At 58.6% G+C, this 27,152-nt stretch overlaps 2 protein-coding genes across 2 annotated transcripts in view; one reads left to right on the forward strand and one right to left on the reverse strand.

Moving 5' to 3' along the window:
* Positions 1-4,885, forward strand: part of FLRT1 (fibronectin leucine rich transmembrane protein 1) — a 70,177-nt gene extending 65,292 nt beyond the window's left edge. The window contains exon 2 of the mRNA XM_032879328.1: positions 2,809-4,885. Coding sequence (XP_032735219.1) covers positions 2,855-4,879 — 2,025 coding nt within the window. The 5' untranslated portion in view covers positions 2,809-2,854 and the 3' untranslated portion in view covers positions 4,880-4,885. The remainder of the gene's footprint in view (positions 1-2,808) is intronic.
* The window catches only part of MACROD1 (mono-ADP ribosylhydrolase 1), a 141,493-nt gene that overhangs the window by 97,315 nt on the left and 17,026 nt on the right, over positions 1-27,152 (reverse strand).

Genomic DNA, 27,152 nt, shown 5'->3' on the forward strand with positions numbered 1-27,152 from the left:
AGCCGGGGAGGGTGTGTTGGTGTCCGAGGATCAGGAACAGCGCGGAGCAAAGGCCCAGGGGCAGCACAAGGGAGGTCAGGGCTTGTAGGAACTTGGGGGGGGGGGGTGGTTTGCATCTCAGAGTGCCAAGGGGACCGAGGCGAGAGCTAAGCTGTGGGCTCCGGCCACTCACACCCCCTCCCTGGGCCTGGACAGCCCCCCAGGAGAGAGAGGCTGGAGCATCCCAGGGTCACAACAGGAGGCCCAGCTATAGGACCAGGGTTTCCACCGTAGCCTGGGGCATGGGGCTGAAGAAGCACAGGGGAAGGTGGAGGGGACCCAGCATCACAGCAGTCAGCAAAGAGCCCCTGTCGGGAGCCTGGAGGTGGCACAGGCAGGACGTGAAGCCAGGTTTCTCTGTCCTAGAAGATGGCAGGAGCTAGTGGCTGAGGGAGAGCGCCAAGAATGATGGCCCGGGTCCCCCCTTGGTGAATGGGGGTCTGGATCCGTCCAGCCTGAGCCGCCTCCCTTCTCCCTTCCCTGGCCCCCAGGGAAGGATCCTGCTGTCCATCATGGTGCCGGCGGGTCATAACTCCCATCAGGCTGAAGTCTGTGGAATCCGCCCAGCAAGTGACCCCGTGGAAGACAGGCGATCTACTGGGTTTAATTTGATGGCCACATAAACCATCAAACACACAGCAAAGGAATAAAAAGGCCACCTGGCACGGGGCATTAACGGCTGCTTCAGGAAGGCATGCTCTCTTCCTCCCTACCCCCCCTGGCCCTGCCTCTCGCTGCAGCCTTGGGGAAGGGGTGGCAAGGGCAGGCTCGAGCCAAGATGGATGAGGCCTGCAGACAGGGGAAGGGAAAGGCCTTGGGTCCCTGCCTCCCAACTGCTTCTTGGTTATCCATCAGGCATCTCTGAAAGGTGCAATTTAGACTCTATTATGATGCCAGGGCTTCTGAAAGCTGAGGGCTGTGGTCATGAGCTGAGCGGGCACCGGGAACTGATGTCTGTGCCAGAGAATGTGGTGGCCGGCCTTGGCTTTGGCCTTAGCAAGGCTGCCCCACCCTGCTCAGGGCACCGGTGGGATGGGGCCACCCACATCCCATGTGCCAGGTCTCAGCAGCTGACAGGTCAAAGAAGGTGTGTGTCCTCTGGCCAGATGCTGGGGCCCTGGACAGAGGGACTCAGACTTGACCTCTGAGAGCGAGGCAAGGTAGCCTTTGAGCAGGCTTAGGCCTTCCTGTCCCCCACACCTGCTCCAGCCCTGCGACTTTGCTCCTAAGCATCTTAAGATGGGACATCCAGGCTCCACAACCCTCCTGAGTATGCATCTGTAAAGGGGGTTGGGTGAGACCCGGCTGGTTGGTCCCCCGGGGCCTGGGTTTATATCCCTGTCCTCTGAAGGCGGGCATGTCCAGGTGTCGGGGTGCTCCATAAAGATCTTCTGGACCGCTAGACAGACAAGTAGGAGGATGGATGGATGGGTGGGTGGGTGCGAGACCTAGGGGAGGCGGGGTTATATGAAGAGCAGTTTGCTAGATGGAGGGGAGCGGTTCCGGGATAGAGAGGGACAGACAAGGGAGAAGGTTTGACACTGGTTGAGAAATGGAGACATTCAGTCCCCAGGGCATGAGAGTGAGGTCCCCTCTGACTCGTTTGGTGACCAGGTCCTGATTCTGCTCTGAACGCTGGGCTGGGCTGGATTCAGGCTGGGACCTCGGCTCAGATGCAGGAGGCCATGACTGCGTCCCACCACTGAAAAGCCTTCATGAGCCTAGAGTTATGTGGCAGACCTCTGCCGGCGCATGAAGACACCTCCCCAACTGAGAAATGAAAGATCATTTCTCTTTAATTGATTTTTTACCACTATGAACAGCGAAACAATAGGAGAAAAATCTAGGCTGCAATTTTTCCATTTGTGAAAACCGAAATTATACCTTGCTGCTGATTCCCTCGGCGTGGACCCCTCCCCCCTTTTCTTTCTGTCATTTCTTCAAATGCAAGAAAACAGATAAAAAATTTTTCTTTTCCAAATAGCTGCAAGTTTTGTGACTGGGGAAGGGGGTAAGGTGAGGACTGATTTCCCATACAACACGGGACGAAGAGCTAGGGAGGGCACCTCGGATAAAAAGGGTTTCCCGTAAATACACAAGAAAGTGATCTCGCTGACACCTCGTTCTTCTGTCTGTAAAACCCGTGGGTGACAAGTAGGACATGTTTTAAAACCAGACAATGAAGCTCCTTGCTCTCCACTGCTCACCAGTGGCGATCCGGCGGCCTCTTTTCCGTGGATTCCACTGACACCCCCCTCCTTGTGCGCTCACGGGCCTCACGGAAACGAGCGTTTCCCTCAGACCCTGGGAACGAGCCAGACAGGGATGCGAGTTTCCGTTCCAGTGAGAAATGCAGGCTCGAGATCCATAAAACACACCTTAAATCCATCCCATCAACATTGACCAGCCACTTTTAGCATTAGCCATAAAGACTGGCTTAGTGTGAAGTCTCCAAAGAAGAAACAGACACTGCGGAGCGGCTCTCACTAAATTAATCTCACCCGCGGCTGGACATCACCGCCTGGGCGGACCCAGGCTGCGGCCGCGTAATTCACAGACATCTTTGCCCCCGATGGGATTTCACGTTGGCCAGATGTCGTGAGTGTCTGACCCCGGCCCGAGGGATCACCCGGGATGTGAGGCTGGCCCAGGAGGGGTCGCAGGGCGAGCGCTTGGAGGCTTGACCTCTGTCCCGTGGCGACCCCCGCGGCAGCAGGCGGGTGGGTGCCGAGACTCACCTTCACCGTGTGTGTCTTGTGCTCCCTGCAGGTGTTGAGGCAGATCAGGCGGGGCCCGGCGCCTCCAGCCATCCACCATGGTGGTGGCACCACCCACCGCCACCGCCACCACCACACCCACTGCCACCGTCACGGCCACCGTCGTGATGACCACGGCCACCATGGACCTGCGGGACTGGCTTTTCCTCTGCTACGGGCTCATCGCCTTCCTGACGGAGGTCATCGACAGCACCACCTGCCCCTCCGTGTGCCGCTGCGACAGCGGCTTCATCTACTGCAACGACCGGGGCCTCACCTCCATCCCCAGCGACATCCCCGATGACGCCACCACCCTCTACCTGCAGAACAACCAGATCAACAACGCCGGCATCCCCCAGGACCTCAAGACCAAGGTCAGCGTGCAGGTCATCTACCTGTACGAGAACGACCTGGACGAGTTCCCCATCAACCTGCCGCGCTCGCTGCGGGAGCTGCACCTCCAGGACAACAACGTGCGCGCCATCGCCCGGGACTCGCTGGCCCGCCTCCCGCTGCTGGAGAAGCTGCACCTGGACGACAACTCCGTGTCCACCGTCAGCATCGAGGAGGACGCCTTCGCCGACAGCAAGCGGCTCAAGCTGCTGTTCCTGAGCCGGAACCACCTGAGCAGCATCCCCTCGGGGCTGCCCCGCACGCTGGAGGAGCTGCGGCTGGACGACAACCGGATCTCCACCATCCCGCTGCACGCCTTCAAGGGCCTCCACAGCCTCCGGCGCCTGGTGCTCGACGGCAACCTGCTGGCCAACCAGCGCATCGCCGACGACACGTTCAGCCGCCTGCAGAACCTCACCGAGCTGTCGCTGGTGCGCAACTCCCTGGCCGCCCCGCCGCTCAGCCTGCCCAGCGCGCACCTGCAGAAGCTGTACCTCCAGGACAACGCCATCAGCCACATCCCCTCCAACGCTCTGGCCAAGATGCACCAACTCGAGCGCCTGGACCTGTCCAACAACAACCTCACCACGCTGCCCCGTGGCCTCTTCGACGACCTGGAGAGCCTGGCCCAGCTGCTGCTGCGGAACAACCCCTGGTTCTGTGGCTGCAACCTCCTGTGGCTGCGGGACTGGGTGAAGGCGCGGGCGGCCGTGGTCAACGTGCGGGGCCTCATGTGCCAGGGCCCCGAGAAGGTCCGGGGCATGGCCATCAAGGACATCACCAGCGAGATGGACGAGTGCTTCGAGACAGGGCCCCAGGGAGGCGCGGCCAACGCGGCTGCCAAGACCACGGCCAGTGACCGCGCCTCGGCCACCACACCCCAGGGCTCCCTCTTCACCCTCAAGGCCAAGAGGCCAGGGCTGCGCCTCCCCGACTCCAACCTTGACTACCCCGTGGCCACGGGTGAGGGTGCCAAGACCCTGGTCATCCACGTGAAGCCTCTGACGGCGGACTCCATCCGCATCACGTGGAAGGCCACGCTCCCCGCCTCCTCCTTCCGGCTCAGCTGGCTACGCCTGGGCCACAGTCCCGCCGTGGGCTCCATCACGGAGACCCTGGTGCAGGGGGACAAGACAGAGTATCTGCTGACGGCGCTGGAGCCCAAGTCCACCTATGTCATCTGCCTGGTCACCATGGAGACCGGCAACGCCTACGTGGCCGACGAGACGCCGGTGTGCGCCAAGGCCGAGACGGCAGACAGCTACGGCCCCACCACCACGCTCAACCAGGAGCAGAACGCTGACCCCATGGTGGGCCTGCCCCTGGCGGGCATCATCGGCGGGGCCGTGGCCCTCGTCTTCCTCTTCCTGGTCCTGGGGTCCATCTGCTGGTATGTGCACCGGGCCGGGGAGCTGCTGACCCGGGACCGGGCCTACAATCGGGGCAGCCGGAAAAAGGACGACTATATGGAGTCCGGGACCAAGAAGGATAACTCCATCCTGGAAATCCGTGGCCCTGGGCTGCAGATGTTGCCCATTAACCCTTACCGCGCCAAAGAGGAGTACGTGGTCCACACCATCTTCCCCTCCAACGGCAGCAGCCTCTGCAAAGCCACACACACCATCGGTTATGGCACCACCCGGGGCTACCGGGACGGCGGCATCCCCGACGTAGAGTACACGTACACATGATGCCGGCCGCGCTGGCCACCTCCACCCCAGCTCCCGCCGCCTCCTGGCCTGGCCACGGCGCGGCTCCGCCCGGCCCGCTGCCATCCCATAGAGCAAGGAGAAGGAATTCCATGATGACTTTCCTAGCAGAAAGCAAAGTTTGGGAAGGGTGGACACTTTTGTAGAACACGACAGCAGAAACAAGATCTCTCTCTCTTTTTTTTTTTTTTAAAGAATAGAAGGCAGGAGGGGGATTTGATGTTGCTGAAGACATAATTTATACCAAATTATGCCAGTTGGGGAGGGAAGGACTAAAAATAATATTGCAGGAAGGGTTGGGTCAGGGTTTTTCGTTTTTTTGTTTTTTCCTGAACTGGAAAGCTACTACCTGTACAGCGTCTGTGTACGCCTCACGCTCTGTTCATGGCCGTCACAAAAGAACCGTCAGAGGGAACAGCCAACACGCAAAGCCCCCACACAGCTCTTGCTGCCGGCTGCTCACGGGTGACAACAACATGACGGAAGGTTTTCAGGCTCCTCACAAAGGAGAGGGGGAAGAAAAGATCTTTTTGCTACGAAGATATTGTCCTGAAACCTCTTCCCTGGTTCTTTCCGTACCATTTCCCTTACAGATTTGCAGAAAGATCACGTCTTTCACTGCATTCTCTGAACAATGGTGTAGTCAATTAAAAAGCAAACTTTCTTTTTCCTATACCGAAGCCCTCTTCAGTTCCATGCACCACGCTCCGTGGATGGCCCCAGGGGGAGCTGTGGCTTCCCAGCCACACGGACGTGCGTCTATCTACCTGTCGATCTCTCTGTCGTGTCTCTCAGTACAGATGGGTAGATAGAGCCCCATTTACGGTCCTTACTACTTCTTGGGGTCAGTTCGTACAGTTTCCTGAGACAATAGAGTCACGAAAATGTTGCTCTCTCCTAGAAATCATTGAGTAAGTAGACAAAGCGTGTTGGGGGTGGGAGTAGGGTGCGGGGACAATGCTGTTCCTAAAGGCGGAGGTGTATCTGTCCTGGTTGGGTGGCCAGGGAGACCCCGGGCAAGGGGTGCCCGTGGTTCAACCCTATCTCAGGTCGGCGAGACCTGGGCCGCGCTCTTTTCTGGTACAGACAAAAGCGTTCTTTGACGGCCGGTGTCCTCGTCTCTCTCCCCACTGTCCACCCACCCCCAACACACAGACGCAGTCACCTTGACAGCAACTTTCTCTTTCGTCTGTGCCATATGCTTCCTCCTGGGACAGGTAATTGGCGCAGGGACTTTTTTTTTTTTTTAATCCAGCTGATTAGACCTAATGGTTTCCATGGCTGCTCAAACAAAGCCCAGAAAAAGACATGAACGTTCTCCGAAGAGCCCCGGGAGACAGCAGCCCCCCGAACACAGAGCCTCGGCTGTACCCACCCCCGGCACTCTGCTCTGGAGAGGAGAGACGAGACCTCCAGAAATACCAGCTCCAAAAGGGTACTGACCAGGGCCCTCGGAAGAATTCAGGTTTTATTTCCTAGCCCCCCACCCCAGAACTGGGTTGCCATCATTTATCAGCGGGCGGTGTGGTTTGGTGAGCCATGAGATTGAAATGATAATGAAAGGATGACAGCAAAGTTGGAGAGAAGGGAGGCATGGTGCCCAGGGTTCTGTGGTCTCCTGCGCCCTGGCCCTTGGGGAGCTCGGGCCACCACCTGTCAACGTGTGCCCCGGTGCTGTGCCAGGGAAGAGCCACGTCAGATGGGAGACACTGGCCCGAGGGCAGGGGAGGTTGAGGAGGTGTCTGGCTCTGGCAGAAAGAGGATGCTGTCCAGATAGGCCCGAGGGCCGGCCACTCACTGGTCATGGAAAGATGTGACTGGTCCCTTCAGGGAAGAGGCAGGGGTTGAAAGGAATGGCCACCAAAGCTGTGTGAGCAGGGTGGAGGGGAGGCGTGGCCCTCCCCCACCAGACCGGAGGGAGGGTCTCGCCTCGCAACAGGGAGGCCGGCTCCCCAGCCCCAGGGAGAGGCGCAGGGCCTGGACACACTCCGCTCGAAACTAAGTCTTTCCCCTCCCCTTTGGTCCACTTGAATCATTTTCTCATACAATGAGATCAGGAGAGAGATTTTTCCAAGCCTTAATTTCATGTCTGTGTGAAGGTCGCCCTCCCTTTGGCTTCAAGCGCCCCTGACACAGGCCAGTTCTGGCAGCCCCGGGAGGAGTAGAGAGGGTATTCGAGGACGTGGGGCATTGGCTCAGGAAGAGGGGAAAGGGACAGAAGCCCGAGGTCCCTGCTGTTTCGGAAGTGAGGTCCCCTCCCTCACGGCACCACCCATGCCTTCTACTGATGTCCCAGGCCCTGGCCTCCTCACGGCCGAGTCCCTGCTGCCAACATGCTTGGGTCCCCCATCTTACTCCCCTTTCCCCTTGAACACACCAGGAGGAGGTCAAATTATCCCCTTAGAGGTTAGGAAGGCATTTGGGGGACAGTAGGTGAGCCTGGAGTCAGCCAGTGAGGTCAGAAAGGCCTGCAGGCCTGGGTGGTCAGCTTCCTTCCCTACAATACAGAGCAGGCCAGGCCCACCTGTGGTGAGGTCACTGGGGTCCCCCGCTCCCCGGGGGCTCAGACAGGGGCTCACCGAGGGCTCGCTGCAGGCGTCCTCCTGCCCTGTAGGTGCTGAGGATGACGGAGACTCCCCATCCAGACCCTGGGGCCTGCTCTCAATTTTCCTCCGCTCAGCATCAGACATCCTCGCGCAGTCCTTTCTGAGAGCGAGCGCCCAAATGTCTGCTGCCTCACAGCCCCCCAAGCCAAGGAGCGGGCCTGAAGTCAGGTCCACACTAAACCCCTGTCCCCTCTGGTCCACGTGCTGAGTGTCCTCATAAGGAGAGAGATGCCACAGGGCTGCCCAGCCTCCCCAGCCCCGGGCAGCATGTGAGGACACAGGGCTCATGGAGACAAGCCCAGGGCCCAGGCTACCTACTGCTGCTGTCTAGAATGCCCCTTCCGCGGGCGCCCGACCTGACCCTTGCAGCCTCTAACTAGCCAGAACAACCTCGTTGGCCTCAGTGTCGATGAGTGTTTTCTATGGCATTTATAGCAGATTTTAACTTAAAAAAAAAAAAAAAAAAGAGCCCATGACACTTCTTTGGTTAAGTGGTTTACCCTTCGTGGTAATTAGATGTAGTGATTAGAATCTCTTTTCTATTACATGGCAATTTTCCTTTAAATTTCCCCTAAAAAAAAAAAAAAAGTGGGGGGTTGTGCGGGGAGAAAAGGGGAGGCAGGAGAGGAGGATGCCAGGCCAGGCGAGTCATTTGCATTTTGCGAATGAGGCCTCTTGTAAGCTCAGCTCAGGCGTGGGGCCCAACGTATGGAATGCTTAAGAGATTACTAAGAATAAAATCTATTAATTAGTCATACTCAATTCCGCAGACATGATGTGCATCAAAAGCTTTTCTTCCCTTTTCTCCTTCCCTTTCCTGCGGCCTCCCCGAGGAAGCCTCCATCTTCTCTAAATTGGCTCTGGCTTCCTGGGCCGCCTCCACAGGAACATGGCGGCCGCGTAGCTGACTAGAGGGCCTCTCCACCCAGGGCCGGAAGGCCAGGTTTGGGGGCAGGAGGTGGGGCAATGGTCCCTTCCAGCTCTGAGTGACTCTGGCAGGAGAGGGGACAGCAGCTAGGAAGACGGCAGTGGCTGGGTGGTGGCAGGGGGCGCTGGGCTTCCCCACCCAGAGCCCAAGGCCTCTGCCTGCCTTGTGCCTCTTTTCCCACCCTCTTCCTCCTTCCTCTAGGGGTCCAGGGAGGCCCACCTGGAGCAGAAAGTGAGGAGGGGCCAGGAAGGGTCTCCAGAGAGGTAGAGGGAAAGCATGTTTTGTAAATCCACAGCCTCAGTTTCCCCTTCTGCAAAGTGGAGGGTGGGCTGAAGCAGGAGTCGGGCTTCACCCCAAAAAGCTGGGGGCTCTAAAAGCCAAGTAAGGACTCCTCCCTTGCACCGATTCTGGAAGTTTCTAGTTGATCCATGGCAGGTGACAGAGGCCCAGAATGAGACGGACAGGTCAGGTGAGGCTCCTTGCAGGGCCTGGGGTGGCTGATAGGCCTGGAGAAGTGATGGGCAGCGTGCCCAGGACGCCCCTGAGCCTCCCTCCTTCACCTGCTTGGAGCAGAGGCAGAAGGAAAGGACAGGCCCTTTCCCTACCCCACCAATGGCAGCCCAAGTCCCAAAGCAAACCCACTCCACTCCGGAAATCTGCTTCTTGCCGAACACACCAGGGAGGAGGATGGGGCTTCTGAGCCTCATGCTTATGAAAAATACAACAAGGAAAATTGCATGCGGCAGACAGGGAGCAACGGAGCTGGGGAGGCAACCAGGAGAGAGCTAGGGCGTGTGCTGGAAGGAAGGGCTCTGGGGTGCACAGTGGCCCGTGTCCCCAAGAACTGGACCTGCTCTCAGGGCCAGGAACACAGCCAGGGGCAGCTGTGGGCACGCTGTGTGCCCTGTCCCTTCCCTGTGCTCGGATCAGTGCAGGTGACGGGCGGAGGCCTCGAGCTGGCTAGGTGCCAGGGTGAGTGCTAACGAGCAATTCACAGCCCTGCACAGGCCTTCCAGAAGGCAGACAGAGGAGGCATCTTTTTTCTTAAGGAGGGATAAAAAGGCTCAAAAATGCAAATCATTACCGTTTACAACCAAGCGAGTCTGCTAAATTGATTAGAAGAGATTAAACTCCTTGGAGGTGAAGGGAAAGGGGGATTTTTCGCATGTTACGAACCTGCCCCCAGTGGCAATGTGCAAAGCAGGGCTTTTCCAGGCTGGCTCCCGGGCTGCCCCCCAACAGCCCCAGGAGGAGCTGGGGGGTCTGTGAGGGCTGATAGCACACAGGCCGGAGCGCGCAGTAACAGGCTGTGTTGGGCAGAACCTGAGCTCCAGCACTGCCCAGGGAAGGTACTTCTGCCCCAGTCGCCTGCCTTGTGCTTGGGCCTCTGGGACAGGGTGGGCTACACGGCCCACAAAGGTCATTCAGAAGCTGTCCCAGCCCCCAGCAGAGACTCCACCCCTGTCCTCCAGATTCTGTCTGCCTTCAGGGATGAAGGAGCTGGTCTAGTTACTTAGAGAGTAAGACTCATGCACTTTTCTGCTTCCTTTCTGTCCCAGGGTGGGTCTGTGATTTGTTCCTCCAGGAAAGGGTGTGGTGGCAACCAGAAAGGAAAAACTCAAAGTCAGGGAAGAGAAACCCCGCTAGCACAGGAATAAGATAGTGAGCTCTCCGTCACTGGGAGCATTCAAGTACTTGATGGGGATATGGCAGATATTTTCCTCCCTAAGCCAAGGCCTTTGACTGTAAGACCCTGGTTTCTACCCTCACTTTATCATTTCCCCAAGACCCTATATGGAACCTATCCAGAGATGTTTACTGTGCTGTTCAAAATGACCAGCATCCCCTGAAAAGCCCGCAGCCGGGCCACCCAGGCCTGTCAAAGAGCTGCTTGTGCCAACAGAAATGCTTCAAAATCCCCATCCTCAGGGTCCAAGGGGCACCGGGAGAGGAAGCACAGACACGCTCGCTCCATCTTGGAGTCTGGAGCTAGAGGCGGGAGGGTGACCCACCCCTGCAGCTGGTCCCTGTTCTCCAAGTCAGGACCCCCACCCCACAGCGCACCCTCTGATGTCCCACCCCTGGCTCCCTTCCCCTCCCGACACACAGCGCTGCGGGCTTCTTCCATCCTTCCCAGCCAGGTTGACGGCTGCCTGGGGCATTTTTCACTCTGTGTTTTTAGGCATTTACCATTTCTTTTGAAATGGTCCAAGTAGTTGCCTGAAATATCCACATCTGCTTCTTTAAAAACACTCACAAAAGGATCCCCTTGGCTCCTGAATCCCCCTCCAAACACCCCTCGCCCCTGCCTCCCTTCTTTCCCCACCACCTCTGCATTTTTAATGTATTGTTTCTCTCTGGTTTCGGAAATTCTCCCGTCACTGGGGTCAGCCGCTTCTTACCATAAGTGGGGGTGCAGGTGTGCCTCAAAGCCCCGGTGCTGCGGGGGCCAAACCAGCCCTTTCTCCATGTCACCCCTGAAAGACACTGTGCAGGGGGCCGAGCCGGTGAGCTACCCTACTCCCCAGACAGAGCCTGGCAGGCCCTGGGCTTTTTGGGACCACTGTCACCGAATGGCCCCTCCCGCTCCATTACTGAGATGCCACGCCCTGCGGAGGTCTGACCAGGCCCCCACTTCCTAGCAAAGTGAACCCCTCAGACACCTGCGGCCACCACGGTGCCCTGGGCCCTCTTTCCCACACCTACCCACACCACCCCCCACTCCCGCCCCCACCTGAAAACCCCAAAGCCGGAGTCTGTGGAGAGTCCTTGCAGGAGGGTTGGCTGTCATCACCCCAAAATCACTTATAGGGCCATCAGGGTGAGTGGCCACGCTGGCGAGATGCCAGGTCCCCATGTTCCTCTGTACCCGGTCACCGAGGCCCAGCACAGCACCTGGAACACAGGGGCGCTCCATTCTCTCTTCTCAGAGCCTCCCTTCGCATCTTGTCCTCCCCGTTTGCTGTCTGCCCCCCCCCAGCAGGGGCTCAGCGCAAAGGTCCCAGGCGGATGTGCTGGCAATGGCCTCCCTCCCATCCCACACCTGCCTCACCGGCAGCCAGCACGGGGAGGGGCCCCTCTCAGCGGCTTTTCCTCCCAGAAGCATCTCACTCTGCCGTCCCCTGGACCCGCCGATCACCAGCTGTGAGCCTAGGGGGGGCATCCGGCCACTGGGCCAGCTCTCACAGCCAGCTTGACTCGGTGACTCGGTTTCCTCTCGCTGAGCAGAGCCTCACACAGGTGACAAGGAGGGCGGACACCTGGGTGTCTCCCCTTGTCTGACGCTCCCGTCCGGACTCCCTGCCGCAACCCCCCCCCCCCCCCCGCCGCCAGCCACCGACCTGGAGGAACTAACCAGGCTTTCTCCTCAAGACAGAAAAACCAACGCGACTGGGCCCGACAATCAGCTAAAGCAGACACGGGGCGGCCGTGCTCACCTCCCCGGAGCCGGGCCACCCGGGCTCCTCTCCTCTGCCCCTTGCAAGGTGCGTGTTTGCAGAACGTCCTACCCAACCCTGGCTGGTCTAGTTTTTGGAAGGTTCTGGATACCCACAAAGAAGACACACCACCCTGAAACTGGCCTTAGGTTTTTGTTTTTTGTTGTTATTGTTTTTTTTTTAACCCAACCCAGCTGAGACACCCACTCTGGCGTCCAGAGCCGAGTGCCAGGCTGCAGCACGGGGCTGGGGTGGGGGGGATTCTTTGGCTGGAGGACCCTGGAGCCTTCCAGCTCATAAAGAGATGCTGAGAGCCATGGGGAGGAAGCCAAATAGCCCAGCCTTGGAGGTTTGTCATCTGCGAGGGAGAGAGAGGGCGTTGGAGGCTGGGGGAGGCCGCGGGGCTGTGAACACAGGCGAGCCTGGGCTCTGGCGCCCTTGTGCAGTGCGGCTGGCGGGAGCAGACACCCGCTAATTATGAATGTCACCAGGCAGGTGTGGACAGGGAGGTAAAGGCAGAAAGGAAACTAAGAGAAACCCCATGCCTCAGCACCGCAGAGTGAATGTTTGCTAAGAGCCACCGACGACAATTCCCTCTCCTGACGTTAAAAGGTTGTATCTCATTTGGTATTGTAAAGATTTCTGGAGCCACTCGGCCTTCGCTCCATGGGATCCATTCCCAGCCGTCCAGGAGGAGGAGGAGGAGGAGGAGGAGGCCAGGGAGGGATCCTTGGCCAACCCTGGAGGATGGGACACAAGGCGGGGTTCGCGGCCACTTGAGGGCACAGGGAGGGCGGGCCCATGACCAAGGCCCCTTCCGCTTTCCTGCCACCACCCTGAGCTTCTGCTGCTGGGCCGCCACCTTCCCCACCTGCAGAGCCAGCCCCGGGAGGCCAGGCGAACACCGCTCCTGGCCTCTCCTCCTCTTCCTCAGAAGGGTAAAGCAATCTCCGGGTCTGAGTGATGGGACTCCCCGCACTGCGGCCTGCGGCCGTCCGAGACCTGGGTCCCGCCTGCCTCAGTCCCAACCTCTCCCCCAGACGGGGGTTTTCGGGAAACCGAGACACACAAACACCCACCATGACCACAACACAAACCAAAGTGCACTGCGAACCGCCCTTTGGCCTCCTTCCTGTAGGTGCCTTGAAACTTCAATGTTGAGATGAATGTGATTAACTATTTGGTCCTTTTTTCTGTTTGTCTGTTTTCATATAAAATGTCCAAGTCCACTTTCCTTGTCCTTTCTTGAAATAAATAGAAAGATTTAACTTTTACAGTCATCTCGGCTGCTGACTCGGCTTGGGGTCCGGCGTCCCAGGGGCCAGGTGTCTGCAGCCCCTCCCCAGGCCCCCCACCCCCAGGTTCAGCTCTGCCTTGTGGAGCCCCTACCCCCCACCCCGCCCCGGCACAGAGCAGTGGCCAGGCGGCACAGAGAACCTGGGGTAAGTTCCCCGGGGCACGATCAGGATCAGAATCATGAATCTGTAGCAGGGCAAAGGGACCTCAGACCCCATCCCATAGGCCCTGGGAGGGTAGACTACCAGCTGAAGGCCGACTCCAAGAGTAGCCGGCTGTTAATGGGAGCTGTGGGTTATCCCATGAGAGCTCTGGCCTCCACGTGGGCAGCTAGGTTAAGGCTGGAACCAGATGGGCACTGGGGACACGTTGCTGTTCCTCCACTGGGCAAACACCAGCCTGGGTTTGTCCCCACCTGCCCAGACACCCAGACGCCCCCACTATATGCTGGGGCCTAGGTGGGGGTCACCCCTGCCTAGATGCGCCCCCACATTCACAACTCTCTAAGCCTTCTATGATAACTCATACCCCAATGGGGGAGAAAGGAAAAAAGTTATTTTCCATGAGAACAATAGCAGTTTCTGCTAAATTTAACATAAAATAAGAACTCATTACTTCTGGCTTAGATCTGATTGTGTGTCTGGATATGGGTTAAAGAGTTTTTTCCTCATATTCCAAGGAAGCAAAGTTATTTCTCCACATGCCTGGATGGCGGGTGGCTGGGCCGGGGCGACACAGGCATCCCTGTCTCTCCTCGTAGTCATTTAGTCCTCACCTCCCACTGTGGTAGGAACCAGCCAAGAGGGACCGCTCCAAAGAGCAGCCCATGATGTGGCCTTTGGGCAAGGGCCAAGTGTGTTTCTGACCCTGCCTAGGCCCCAGTACACAGTGGGGGCGCAGGAGAGCCACCCAGCCCTTCCCAACATGAGACCCGTTCTCTGGGGAGCCATGTTTCCCCTGGGGGTGTTTCCCTGGACCAGGAGAGAGAGCAAGAGAGAAGGCCTGGGGCAGGGGGGCAGGAAGACAGGTCCAATTCCAGAGCTCCCGCTTTGAACGCTCCGTGTGGCTCCTCCGTAAGCTTAGGAAGGCCCAGCCTCCAGCCACGCCATGTCCTGATAATCTCCCAGGTAGGCCTGCCCTGACTCGGGCTCCTGGTCTGTGCCTTGGCCGATTTCTGGGCTCAGGTGCTCCTGAAGGCCCTGGAAAGTTCTACTCGGGCACTGTCTGGAAAAGCTGTACCCTCCAGCCCCACGCCGGGCCCACACTACTTGGGTGACTGGTTCCAGCACCTCCCTCGCTGGCTGGTCTCGCCAGCCACCCCTTCAGGTCCCCAGAGCACACTTGCTAGGTACGCAGGAGGCATCCATAAACGTGAAGTGAAGGAATGAGTCAATAAACACCAGTAAATCAATCAACCGGCGGATCTATTGATCAATGTGGAGTCCCAGGAGGGGCAGCTCTCCACAGCCCCAGTGTCCCAGTAATCGGACGGTGTTACTTTTTCCCTCTCCCCCCGCCCCTCCCACCGCCCCAGGAGGGCAAGGGGAGTGGGGAGTGCCCCCAGCTCGTCTCACTCTGTATACGCAGTGGCAGTGCCAAAACCCAGCAGAGCCACAGGGCTCTTTCCAAGCGGGGGGTAGGAGGTTAGGATTCCCAAACTGGGTTCCACAGACAGCCACAGTCTACGGATGTTCTTGGAAACCCACTAGAGGCAATGTCAGACTGACCCAAGTGTTCAGTTTCAGGAGGGACAGGGCGAGGGGAGGAGGACACCTCAGGCTCTAGTGAGTGCCCTCCAGGGTAGGAAATCCAGACAGGACTGGGTCACGGGAGGGACTCACCAGGACCCATTGCGGAGGCTCTAGGATCTGTATTTCAGGCCAATGGAAAGACCTTCCAATCATAACTAACCCTTTCTGACGAGGAGTAGGTGAGAGGCCATGAGCCTCACGGGAGAGCAGGCAGAGCTGGCTGCCAGTCCCTCGAGGGGCTATGCGCTCTGGGTGCTGGAGGGGACCCACCTGTCTCCCTGTCAGCTCTCTAGATGGACCCTGGGAGACGGGACCCCCACCACCCCCTCTTCAGCACCTGCCTTGCTCTGCTCCAACCAAGCAGCTTCTGGACCTTTCCTCCCCGAAGACCTCTCAGGACTCACATACACGGAGCTTACCGGCAAGTACGGGGAAAGACCCCAGATGGCTGCCCTGTGGCCAAGGGGCTTCTTACATCGAATTCCACCTGATTGGTCAGACGCAGGACTAAAAGTTCCAGTTCAAATGGGACAGGAAAACGGTGGCCAGTACTCCCGTACCTGGATCCCACCCTGTACCTGGGGCCTTACCAAGCATCCTGGAAAAAAAGCAATCAAAGCCCAAACCACACCCCCACGCCCAAGTTCTGTGGCCAGTCCTCAGCACCCCGCTTAGGAGGTCCCAGTCGGAGCAGGGGACACCCAGCCAACCGCAAAATACCCCCACAGTAGGTCTGGGCGGTACGTGCTCATCGACCCTTGGGCGCCCGAAACCAGGCAAGCTCCCCGCCTGGCCCCGACGCTGGCCGGCTCGCCCGCCCTCCGCCTTGCCCCAGGCCCACTTGTCAGCACCCGCCTCCCCGCCGGCCCACCGCCCCAGCCGGCGCCTCTAAAGGACCCTCTCCTCCCGCGGCAAAGTAAATAGGTTCTCTGGAGCTACTAACTGACAGCACCAATGAAATCCCGGCTCCGAGATTTACAGGGAAGTGAAATCTTATTTGCACCGCTGCCAGGCCGGCCGCGATGAAATTACGCCTCGCGAAGAGACCCGGCCGGCTCCTCGCGGAAGCAGCTGCGTCAGAGACGGGCTTATTGAAAGCCACAGTGGCCACATTTCAACCTGTTTCAGGTGTTAAGTAATTTACTGCCACCCAGAATTCAGTGGCAGGTTTTTATCATTTTTACTTCCGTGACGTGGGCGAGGGCTCCGCAAAGTCCCTATTATAAGGAGTTGCGGGTCTGAACGCTCCCTGTCGCCGCCCCCCCCCCCCCCCCCCCCCCCCCCCCCTCCGCTGTGGAGGGAACTGGGGGAGCAGGAGCTGGGGAGGGGGTGAGGGTGTGGGGCCGGAGGGCCAGCTGACAGCCCTGACTCTCCCCAGGGTCACATCAGGATTGGCCAAAGCTCAGAGTGACAGGGAGACAGGTTCTATGATCCAGGAGCCCAGGGGTCCCCCAAAGTCCCTGTCAGCAGCAATAGTGTAAGCTCTGTGACAGTATAGACCACCTCTGTCTCAGGACCTAACAGCCCACCCCATGACTGAGCCTTTACTGAGCACCTACAGTGGGCCAGGCCCTGCCCAAATTAGGGCACTGCAGGGGGACCCCAAAAATCCCGGCCCAAGGGAGCTCTCGTTCTACTGGTAAGTATTGAATAAATATTTGTGGTTGGTTGATCAAAATCTCTGAGAGGGAAACAAAGTCTTGAAAGGAAAGACGGGGGCACACTGGGCAGCAGAGGGAAGGGGCACAGAAGGAGGGAGCCCGCGTTCCTGAGTGTTCCTGAGTGTTCTGAGCTTCGGGCCAGTGGCAGCAGCAGCCTGCAGGCAGGGCGGCTCCCGGAGCACAGCAGTGAGGGCTTCATGCCCTGCCTTGCCCCACCCCGGGCCTCCCGAAACCCTGGGGAATGCATGGCCTCAGGTTCCCAGGAAGCCAGGATGGGGAGCCCTCTGTGGTCTGGGGCTCACAGGGTCAGGAAGGACCCCGGAGTCGGAGTCGTCCTCTGAGCCCCTTCTCTGCAGTGCTGGGTGGAGGGCTGTTTGATGCCTGCTGGCTTTAGGGGGATTAAGCCTATTAAGGAGGCTACTGGGGGCTTATCCGAAGCCCTTTCTGACCCCCCCACCCCGCTTCTCCACCTGTTTTCAGATACTCCAGGAAGACCAAGGGGAATCTTCAAAGTCCAGGCTGAGCCAAGAGCAGAAATTCTTTAATTAGCTTTCTCTTGGATCGGGGCCCTGGCAAATGGATTAGCTGTGGCGGGGCGGGAGAAAGGGACTGGAGTCCTCCTTCAAGCTGAGATTACAAGCCTGGGGTGAAGGGCTGGGGGGGGGGCCGTCACCAGGGATGGCGGGTCCCTGAGCAGGCCCTCCCCAGTCGGTGATTCCCTGGGGGCCCGCAGATGAAAGCTGTCACCAGGAAGATGCAGGGTGTGCGCTCACGGCGAGGCCGTGGTCCTCGGGAGCTGGCGCGGAAAGATGCTTGGAGCGGCCGGGCTGTGTGCCTGGGTCTCCTAATGAATGTGCTTCCTTCTCGGGTGGCCGCCCAGATCTGGAACTTCATAATTAGGGGGGATTCCCTAAAGGGGTGCCCATCTGTGAGAGGTAAGGCAGCACGGCCCAATGGTGCCAGGGACCAGACATCTGTCACTGTGTCCCATCCTCACTTATCCACATTTTCAAGTGAGCAAACTAAGGTCCACATAAAAGGAGTTGGCCCAAGGCCACAGTGGCACAGGTTATAATTGGAACCAGGTCCGTCCAGGCTCCTCCCACTGCCTCAAATCCTGGCCCCCAGGGCTCCCTGAGGAGGCCTGAGTGGCAGCAGGGAGGGTCTGTGAGCCCGGAGGAAAAGGCACAAGTGAGCCGCCACCGAAAACTGAGGCAGGGAAGTAGGCCTCGCCATGTAGGCCTCTTCCAGGAAGCCTTCCCTTCCCCTGACCAGCCCACAGCGCTCTGGATTCCCCATCAAGGCACTGACAGCCTGTGCTGTAACTCTGTTGCCCTCATTATACACTTAGCACCTTATAGAGGCAGGGACTGGGTCTTCATCACTCATACTCTCTGAATGAAGGCAGAAGGGCTGTGCCCACCTCAGTTTGGGGATGAGAAAGAGAAGCCCAGTAGGAGGCTGGGCCTCAAGAGCAGAGGAAGGGAAGGATCCCAGGAGACAAGGTCCGGGCTAGTGTCTCTCTGGAGCCCAGGGTTCTCTTGCTGGCCAGCTTTGCTTAGGGAGGTGCACAAGGGGTGGGTGGGTGGGAGGATGCTTCAAGGACTCGGAGACCCAGATTCCCGGGACCAAAGCCGTTTGAAGTACACTCGACTCGTGCTCTCCCCCTGGAGCTCTGCATCAAAGGCAGCTCTGCTGTGGTCCGGCCCCGCTGCACTTTACAGATAAGAGCCGCCCTCACAGGGCAGGCTGCGAAAGGGCGTCTGGGCCACCCCCTGCTCCCAGTGCAGCAAGCTGAGCCACCCCTAGGCCCCAGTCTGGGCGCTCCGGCTGGCTCCCCCGTCCTGACGCTCTGGACAGGTTGGCACCAGGGTCCGGTCCCCAAAGCTGTTCCAGCTCCCTGGGGGATCCTAGACGCCTAAGCCACATCTCCCTTGCAGCCCCAGCACCGAGGGCCCCCTGAGCGAATGAAGGAACGAGCACAGAACTGAAGGAACCACTGTCTACAGAGGGCACAGAGGCGGGAGGTGTAACCCAGGTCCAGCAGATTGCAGCAGGAAGGAGCAACGCCCTGTGAGGGGCGGGGCCAGAAAGACCCGGGATAAGGGGGCTGGAGGGGGTGGTGAGGGGGGCAGCTCCCCCTCCCCCCCACCCTCCAGAAGCATCTCCAGTGGTGAACAGGGTGAGCCAGGGATTTCAGGCAGTGGTGGGGACCCCGCTGAGACTGGAGCGGAGAGTCATACATGTTTTCTGGCTTAAAGCAGGTATTCCCACACTCCTAGCTTGCGCTGGTTTGGTGCAAGCCGCTGGGGTGAGCCTCAGAGGGGGCCCCGGCTCCTGCCAACACAGCGCCGCACCTGCGAGATTCAGGACTCCCAGCCCCCGCCTCTCCGGCGCTGAAGAATGATGTCTCTCATTTCAATTAGCCTTTTTCCTGATTACTAGCGAAGTTCTGCATCTTTTTGCTTGTTTACTGGCCATTTGTTTCTCTCCTACCAGGAATCACCGGTCTCCATCTTTTGCCCATTTTTCTTATTGATTTGTAGGAGCTCTTCACATATTAAGAGAGAAGCAGAAAAGCAGCCTTCTCCTGGGGCAGACCCTCAGGGCCTCCCTCCAGGGTCCTCAGGCCCAGGAAAGGGAGAGAGATTTGCCTGGGTTCCTGGCTGCTCCCGCTGAATCTGTGCACTCATCCAGCTCCCAATGGCCAACTTTGTCAGAAGATGAAACGCCTTCTGCAGGTGGGAGTCCCTGCCAGGCCCGCGTCTCAGCTGGCAAAACCCAAAGGGCTTATTTTTTACTTACACTGAGAAGCCTACACTGCCAGCGGCTGGCAGGGTGCTCCTAATGGCACCGAGGGGAGCCAGCAGGTGTTGCCAGGCATGGAGGAGGGAGGGATGACTGCCGCCACTCCAGGCCAGTTCCGCGGGGGCCATCCCACCAAAGGGGCAGGTCCCGAAGCTGCGGGCCGGCCCTCCCACCAGGATTCCAGGGCTCCCTCTGGCTCACACCATCCCTGCACCCCTCCCAGCTCTGACGGTTCCTAAAGAGTGACCCAGGACCGAGAAGACACCTCTGAGCCCTACCCCCTCGCCCTCGGTCACCTGACCAGCAACCCCACGGTTTCTTTTGTCCCCAGTGCCTTCCGTGTCTCAGCGGACGAACAGCACAGCCCATAAAACTGATTTCCAAAGCCTATAAAGGCAAAAACATTTGGGGAGCCAGGAAGAATCCGGCCCTTCCTCTCCTGGAGTGATGGCTGCCAGAAACCCCCGCGGGCCCTTCCGCAGCTGGGGCCGGCGCAGCTCGGGGCCAGCCCACACACCTCCTCCAGCCAGGTGGTAAATGGCCACTGGCCACATGTTCCGAGGGGCCCACAGCAGCTGGTGGGGGGAAAGCTGCAAACTGCCAGCTCACCCCTTCTCTGACGCCCCTGCCCGGGGCTGCACCGGCTCCCCAAGAGCCTGGAAGGAAGGACTCAGCAGCACCCCGTGCCACCTGCTCGCTCATCCCCCACAAAGCACCTGGCAGAAAGGCCAGACTGCAGACCGTGGGCCACCGTCTGGAGCCGGTTAAGGTCACCGCACGGTGGTCAGAATGGGCGAGAACCCCCGGCCGAGGGTGGCCTGGTGCAAGGCCTGAGCAGTCAAGCCCAGCATCCGGCTCTGCCCTGTCCTTGGCTGAGGCCTTCCAGAGCGCACATGATACCACCTTAACGGCAGCCACCGTGACCCCTGGATAATAAGGGGGTTGGAGTCCCTCCGGGGGCCTGGCTCAGCTCCCCGCCCCACGCCCTCCAAACACCCTCCACCCTGGGCCAACCAACCAGAGAGACACCTAGAACTCTAAGTGGCTACCACGTGCCCACTCCCTTTCATTCATTCACTCACTCACTAATTCAAGGGCGACGTGACAGAGTGGAAAGTACTAGGACGCAGAGTGAGCTCTGGTTCGAGCTTCCCGACTAGCCTGGGGACAAGTCACTCTACAGTCCTGCACTGCAGCTGCTCAGCCTGGAAAGGGGGGGGGACACCAAAGTCACCTCCGCCAGCCCATCGTTATGACGATCACCCCCAGCTCAGAGAGTTGCCGGATGAGGGTGGGACCACTGTTTGATGCTGGGGGCGACAGGAGGCTAGGTCAGGGATGAGGGCAAAGCACAGAAGGGCAGACGCGGAGGACAGGGCCCACCGCAGGCAGCAGGAAGGACCAGATGACCCCAGCGGTCTTTCCAGGCAAGGATGAAGCAAGTTCGGGAGACACGGCATTCAGGCATTAAAGGGCCACCTTCAGAGAAGATCCATTGTACGACCCACAGATCCACAGACGGGGGGAAGCGAGGGACCCCCCCCCCCAAGAAGTCCCTCATCCTCTTTCTCCTCCAGGATCAAAAACACATCCTGACATGGAATTAGCTCAGCCTCCAGCTTAACCACAGGATGTGGAGAGAAGCGAGGATCTTCTAACCAGGGACGCCCCCCTGCAAAGGGGCCCTGGAGTTTCTGCGGGGCACCGGAGCAGGGGGGAACTGGGATGCCGGCCCACAGGAGCGTGGCGGCGGCCTCCAAGAGGCTCTGGGACTGGCTGTGGGGCTGAGAGGCGGCATTTGCATGGAGAGCGTTTCGGAGGCTTTGGAATGTATGCAGCTGCCCGTGTGATTCCGGAGGCGAGACAAATCTCTGGCCGCTTTTCTCAGCGGGAACAAGTCTTTCCTCAAATCGATGGTGACACATTTTTAAACTCTGATATTAAGGAGGGAAAGATTTTTCTGGCCCCCTGGGGGCAACCCTTATTAGTCACTGGCTCATCCGAGAGAAATCGCAGAGGCAGACCCAGTGGGCCCTGGCAAGGCGAAAGGCCCAGAGGCCAGGCTGGCTAACATGGGAATGGACAGTGACAAACAAGAGGGCAGGGGGGCGGGCCTCGTGAGTCTGAAGCAAAGCTGTACCAGAAAGACCTGGAGAGCAAGGCTGGGTTTGGGCTCTGGAGCGAAGTACCCAGTGTCCATGGGGGAAATAAAGAACCACTGGTATAGGTGACAGAGGGGAGAATGGAGAAAAAGGGAGAGTAGAAAGGGGCATTATGCTGAAGTATAAACTGATTCCAAGTGCGAAGTTATAGAATCTAAAACCTTGTTCCCCATCTTGCCCTGGCTGCCAGGAAGCTCAAAGCTACTTTTCACATTCAGCAGCAACGCACTTGTTCAGCCTAGTTCTGAGGTGTCATCCAGGCAGGGCCAGGGTAGATGTCAGGAGCCAGGCTGCCCCAAGCACCCCGTAAGAGCATCAGATAGAACAGTGGGCACGAATCGGGGTCTCTCGGTAGACCAGACACCGGCATCGAGTGGCAGGTGGTAGGGCTGAGCAGGGGCCCACAACCAGGCACGGGGCCAGAGGCTGACAGGGTAGAAAGCACACACCAAGGTCAGCCAGGCCTAAGGCTTTCAGGTGTGGCCAAGAGCCCCAGGGTCAGTGTCCCCCGTGTCCCTTGTTTCTGTTTATCCCTATTTTAATGGTTCCCTAGTTTTATTGTACCTATTGTTCAGTGGAAATAGGTGGGTTAAACATTTTTTAAAAATCAATTGCAGCTCAAACGCCCACTTCCTCAGTGATAACAGCCACCATTTATTGAGTTCCAAAGACTTGTCACATTTGCATACATCCCACTCCATCCTCTCCATCACTTTCGGGGGGGATGGGACTCTCCTGGGTTTATAGATGAGGAAACTGAGGCTCAGAGGGGAGGTGTATCCTGGTCAAGGTCACAAGAGCTCACAAGTGGCCACGGCAGCCCCATCCAGTCTGTCCCCTGGCATGTCCCGATTCCCACCCCTGAGCCCCAGAGTCCAGCACTTGGCTCTGTGCAACTGGAGGGGGATGGGGCAGGTGGGGATGGGGGTGGTGGGTTCCTGCCTGCCTGCCCTGTTAGCAGAGAGACTAGGCTGAGTCAAGGTCAAGGCCCGGAAGGCGGGAAAGACAGTCGGGGGACCCACAGAATTCCATCACCTTCTGACCCCACCTACGGCGCCCGGGTCCCCTCTCTGCCAAGCCCCGAGGCTTCAGCCACAGCCCGGCCCACCTTCCCATGACCCTCACCGGGAAAGTTCCCAGCCGGCTGCCAGACGGGATTTAGCTCCTTTGACAGTCAAAGCTGCAAAGCTCCCGTCGCAAATGTCAATTCTGGGCCATTTGCTTCGTAGATTTTAATGTTCCTGTTTCTCCTCAACATCCTCAGCAAGGTAGCTCTTGCTTTTCAAAAGGGACGTGGTGTTTGATGATGTTTAAACCGAACGTGAAATACAGCCAGGCGGCAATAATAAAACAGACGCGAGCCCTGCTGGCAGGGGAATGGCTGACAGCCGGGCCTCTCTCTCCCCACATGCTACTCTACAGCTAAGCTCCTATTTTTATGGCAATTACAATGTCCGATGAGGGAGAGGAAGCAGCGATGGAGAGGAGGAGGGTGGGGACTGCGTACAAGGACCACTTGTTGCTGCTGGGAGTGGGGTACAGCACATGGGGTCTTAATGAGGAGGAGCAGGCAATGCCCAGCGAGTGCCCCGGCCGCCACCCCAGACCCCTGCAGGACCCCGCTCCACACCCCTGGACCCGAGTCCTCACTGGCTTCCATCTTCTAACACCCCATGAGGACAGAAAGAGCTGTGTTGCCTCCCTGGCCTGGGGGGCATGCGGGGAGCAGGGGTCCCCCGCAAGGCAGCCTGCCTGCACCTAGGGGACCTCAGCCGCCACTGCCACGGGTGGGCACCGCCGTGTGCAGAGCCCTGTCCAGGGATGGAGATGTGGGGTCAGCAGGTGCCTGCCCCCCAAGGGCTCCCGAAGGCCCCCCATCTAGTGGTGTAGCTAGGAACAACTGCTACCCTTCCCCAAGCCCCTAGGGCCGGCCAGCTGCTCATCCCCTTCCCTCTCCTCCGGCAGGGCGCACCTGTGGGCACGGAAGCTGGGAGAAGTGGTCTGTGGAACTGGATTTTACCCCAGTCTCTTTCGTGAGTGGCCTCCGGCCCCAGCCTGGCTGCCCTCCCAAGCGGCAGCTGTACCCTCCCAATGGGCGATCCATCCAGACAGCAGGGAACGGGAGCCCAGGACAGGGCCCCACGTACGTCCGCGCCCACCGGCAAGGCCTCAGGAAGCATCAGGATAAGCAACTTGCAAAATGAAGAAATGAGCCCCAAGGGTGAGCTTGGACGGAGGAGGGAGAGGAACGGAAGGCTGGAGGCTGTGGGGGTCCTGGGGGAGGCTCCGGCCCTGCCAGCATGGGCCCACCATGGCCACTTAGCTCCAACTGGGAGAGCACTTCGGGTACCAGCCTGCTCCAGGAGAAACATCCCCAGGCCCGGTCCTGCACCGGCGGTTCCCATGGAACACACACCCTTCCCCGCTGATGGCCCTGCCACAAGACGGGGGGAGCCTGGCCCCTCTGCCCTGTACCCCACAGTCAGGAAACCCCAAATCAGGAAGGACCCCTGCCTCAGCCACCCCGGGCCCTGGAGGAGCTCAGTTTCCACAGGAAAGAGAAGGAGGTGCCCTGCCCCCAGCCCTGGTGAGCAGCAGGTGCCTGGCAGGCCCCATCCAGCGGGTCACAGCAGCCCTCCCTCCCAAACCACCAGCAACGGCAGCCGACGCAGGAGCGGGCATTTCCAGGCTCTACTTTACCCTGGACGTTGCACTGTCTACTTTCCAACTCCCAACAACCCCAGGAGGCAAGTCCGACTGTGCTCTTCTTCCCACGATACAGACAAGAAAACTGAGGCTCGGGGGTCACATGGCAAGCCCAAGGTCCCAGAGCTTGCATGCCGTGGAGCCGAGACCCATACCCAGGCCGGCAAGTCCCCCTGCAGGGCTCTGAGATGGCCACAAGAGCCGGGGCGGGGGGATGGTCTGGAAAGTGGGGCGCAAGGAGACAGGCTGAGGCCACCCTCCCCGTTCCACCCGGGGCTGGGCCAGGCCTCAGCCAGGAGGCCCTAGGGTCAGGGCTGGGAATAGGTATGAGCCCACCCGGGGGGTCTGGAGAGAACAGCTTCAACCCAGCGCCCCTGCAAACAGCACGGGCTGCAGAGCTAGGTATAGAAAGGAAGGGAAGGGGCCCCAGTCCCTGGGGAGGGTCCGTGGTTTCCACGGGCTGCATCCAGACCCCTTCACCTCAGGAACACAGGGACCATCCGTCTAAAGGGCAGGCAAGCCACAGCCTCCTGGAGAGGTCTGAAGCCGGCTGGGCAGCCTCTTGCCAAGGCGCTGGCGGAGCATTCTGGTAGAGCAAGCCAAGGGCTGCAGATCCAGCCCTTTTCATGCTTGGCCAATTTAATGGTCCCCATTAATTTCAAAACACACACATTCCCACAAGCTCCGGCCTCCTCAGCTCAGTGCTCAGGATCGAGAGCGTGCTGGGAACACAGGCAGGCACACAGGTGCAGGCGCTGGGGCTAGCCAGCCTCAAGGACCAGGAGGAGCCGCTTGGCAGAGGGTGGGTGGGCCACGGAGCCCTGACATGTGTCTCCTGACCTTGTGTCTGTCCTGATGGGGAGAAAAAAGACAGGGAGGAAGGGCCCAGCTCTGGGAGTCAGGGAGGGCTGCTTTGCCACTTTCCTGCTGTGTGACGCTGAGCAGGTCACTGTCCCCCTCTGGGCTTAAGATACGCTCCCATTTTCCTGTCCAAGCCTACAAATGCCTTGAGGGCAGGCACCGGATCATACCGAGTCTCACACAGAGCCGGGAACCTCACAAGCACGCCGCACTGTGAACTCACATGCAAAATAGACCCGCCCCTTCCTGCCCTGGCATCTGTGACCAGACATAAGGAGCCAAGTGGTGTCTGGGCTGGGGCAGGAGGAGGAGGCCCAGAGCGGGGTTCCCTGGCACATCCAGTCCCTCCCTCTGTCTGACCCACTCTCCAAGGCATTCAAACAGTCATTTATTCAATACTCTTTCATTGGAACTCAGGACAAAGGGTCAATGGGTCCAGGGTCCATGGCCTGCCTTCATGCTCCCTGTGGAAGGACAGGAAAGGTCTGGCTCATACACAGGAGACTTGGCAGGAGACCCTGGGGTAGAAGGAGATTTCCAGGGTCCTCGAGTCCTGCCCACTGGCCAAGCTCAGCTCGCTGGACCAGGCCCTGTGAGTCCTCAAGGGAATCTCAATAATTCAGGAGGGATCCATCATTTATGAATTTATGTAACCGCTTCTCGACCTTGTGGAGATAAGCCGCCCTCCTCTTCCAGTGGTGGAAATTAGGCCTTGGCACTGTCTCGTGTGTTCTGGGGAGGGGGCCAACTGGACCTCAGGCCTCCCAGCTGGCCTTCCGATCCGCTCTGCCCCTCACCCCAGACTAGAAGCAGAGGGAGCTTCTGAGAAAGAGGGAGCTTCTAAGCATCCCCCTCAAACCCCAAGTCTGAAAGGTGAGGGTTTGGTTCCTGGCTCAGTCTTTTACCAGCACTAGGGCCCCTTCAGAGCCCCAATTTCCTCGTCTGTAAAATGGGGCAAATACTAGTTCCTGCCTCAGAAATGAGGCGATGTGGGGGGCAGCCCTTGGCTCAGACATTGAATAACAAGCCTCCCCCAGCCTCAAAGCAGGGGCTCCAGAGGGTAAGTTGGTGGGGGGGGGTGCAGGGTTGGGAAACAGGTCCACCAAGCAGACCTCAGGAGCCCACAGCCCACAGATGACAACGCACCTCTTTGACCTAAAGCGGAAAGGGAGCAAAGATGAGGTATTTCCACCCACCCTCAAAAATACAAGGATTTCCGGGGTGCCTGGGTGGCTCAGTCAGTTAAGCCTCTGCCTTCAGCTCAGGTCATGATCTCAGGGTCCTAGGATCGAGCCTTGCATTGGGCTCCCTGCTAGCAGGGAACCTGATTCTCCCTCTCCTCCCTGCTCATGCTCTCCCTCTCTCTCCCATAAACAGATAAAATCTTAAAAAAAAAAAAAAAAAAACACCCACAAAAAAAACCCGAGGATTTCCTGGAAGCTCTAGGGTCTGGCAAATCTCCCCTTCTAGCACCACTACTGGTTAGCTGTGTGGCATTAAGCAAGTTACTTCACATCTCTGAGCCTCAGTATCCCCCACTGACACTGTGGGCCAATATAATAATACCGGAAGGCCAGGAGAGATGGCATGGGAGTGCGTACAGCCTAGACCGGGAAAGAGACCCTCACTCAGGACTGGCCAAGGCTCATTCCAAACCCCTCGGAGCTTCCCCAAGCATCCTCCCACCGGCCCTGCCTCATCCCTTCCTGCCAGGGCTCCCCCCACTCTGCCCCTGGAATACCTTCTTCCAACTTCTGACTCAACGTCCCCCTTCTTTTGTTGTTGTTGTTTTGAAGATTTATTTACTTATTTGAGAGAGAAAGAGAGAGAGAGTGTATGTGTGCACATGAACAGGGGGAGGGGCAGAGGGAGAGAAAGAGAGAGAATCTCAAGCTCACCCCCGATGAGTGCAGACACCGGTGCAGGGCCCCCGAGATCTTGGCCTGAGCCAAAACTAAGAGTTGGCCACCTAACTGACTGAGCCACCCAACTGCCCCGACCCCGCCTTTTTTTTTTTTTAAAGATTTATTCATTTATTG

This window comes from Lontra canadensis, unplaced genomic scaffold (assembly GCF_010015895.1).
Source record: "Lontra canadensis isolate GAN:19392208 unplaced genomic scaffold, GSC_riverotter_1.0 scaffold66, whole genome shotgun sequence".
NCBI lineage: Eukaryota > Metazoa > Chordata > Mammalia > Carnivora > Mustelidae > Lontra > Lontra canadensis.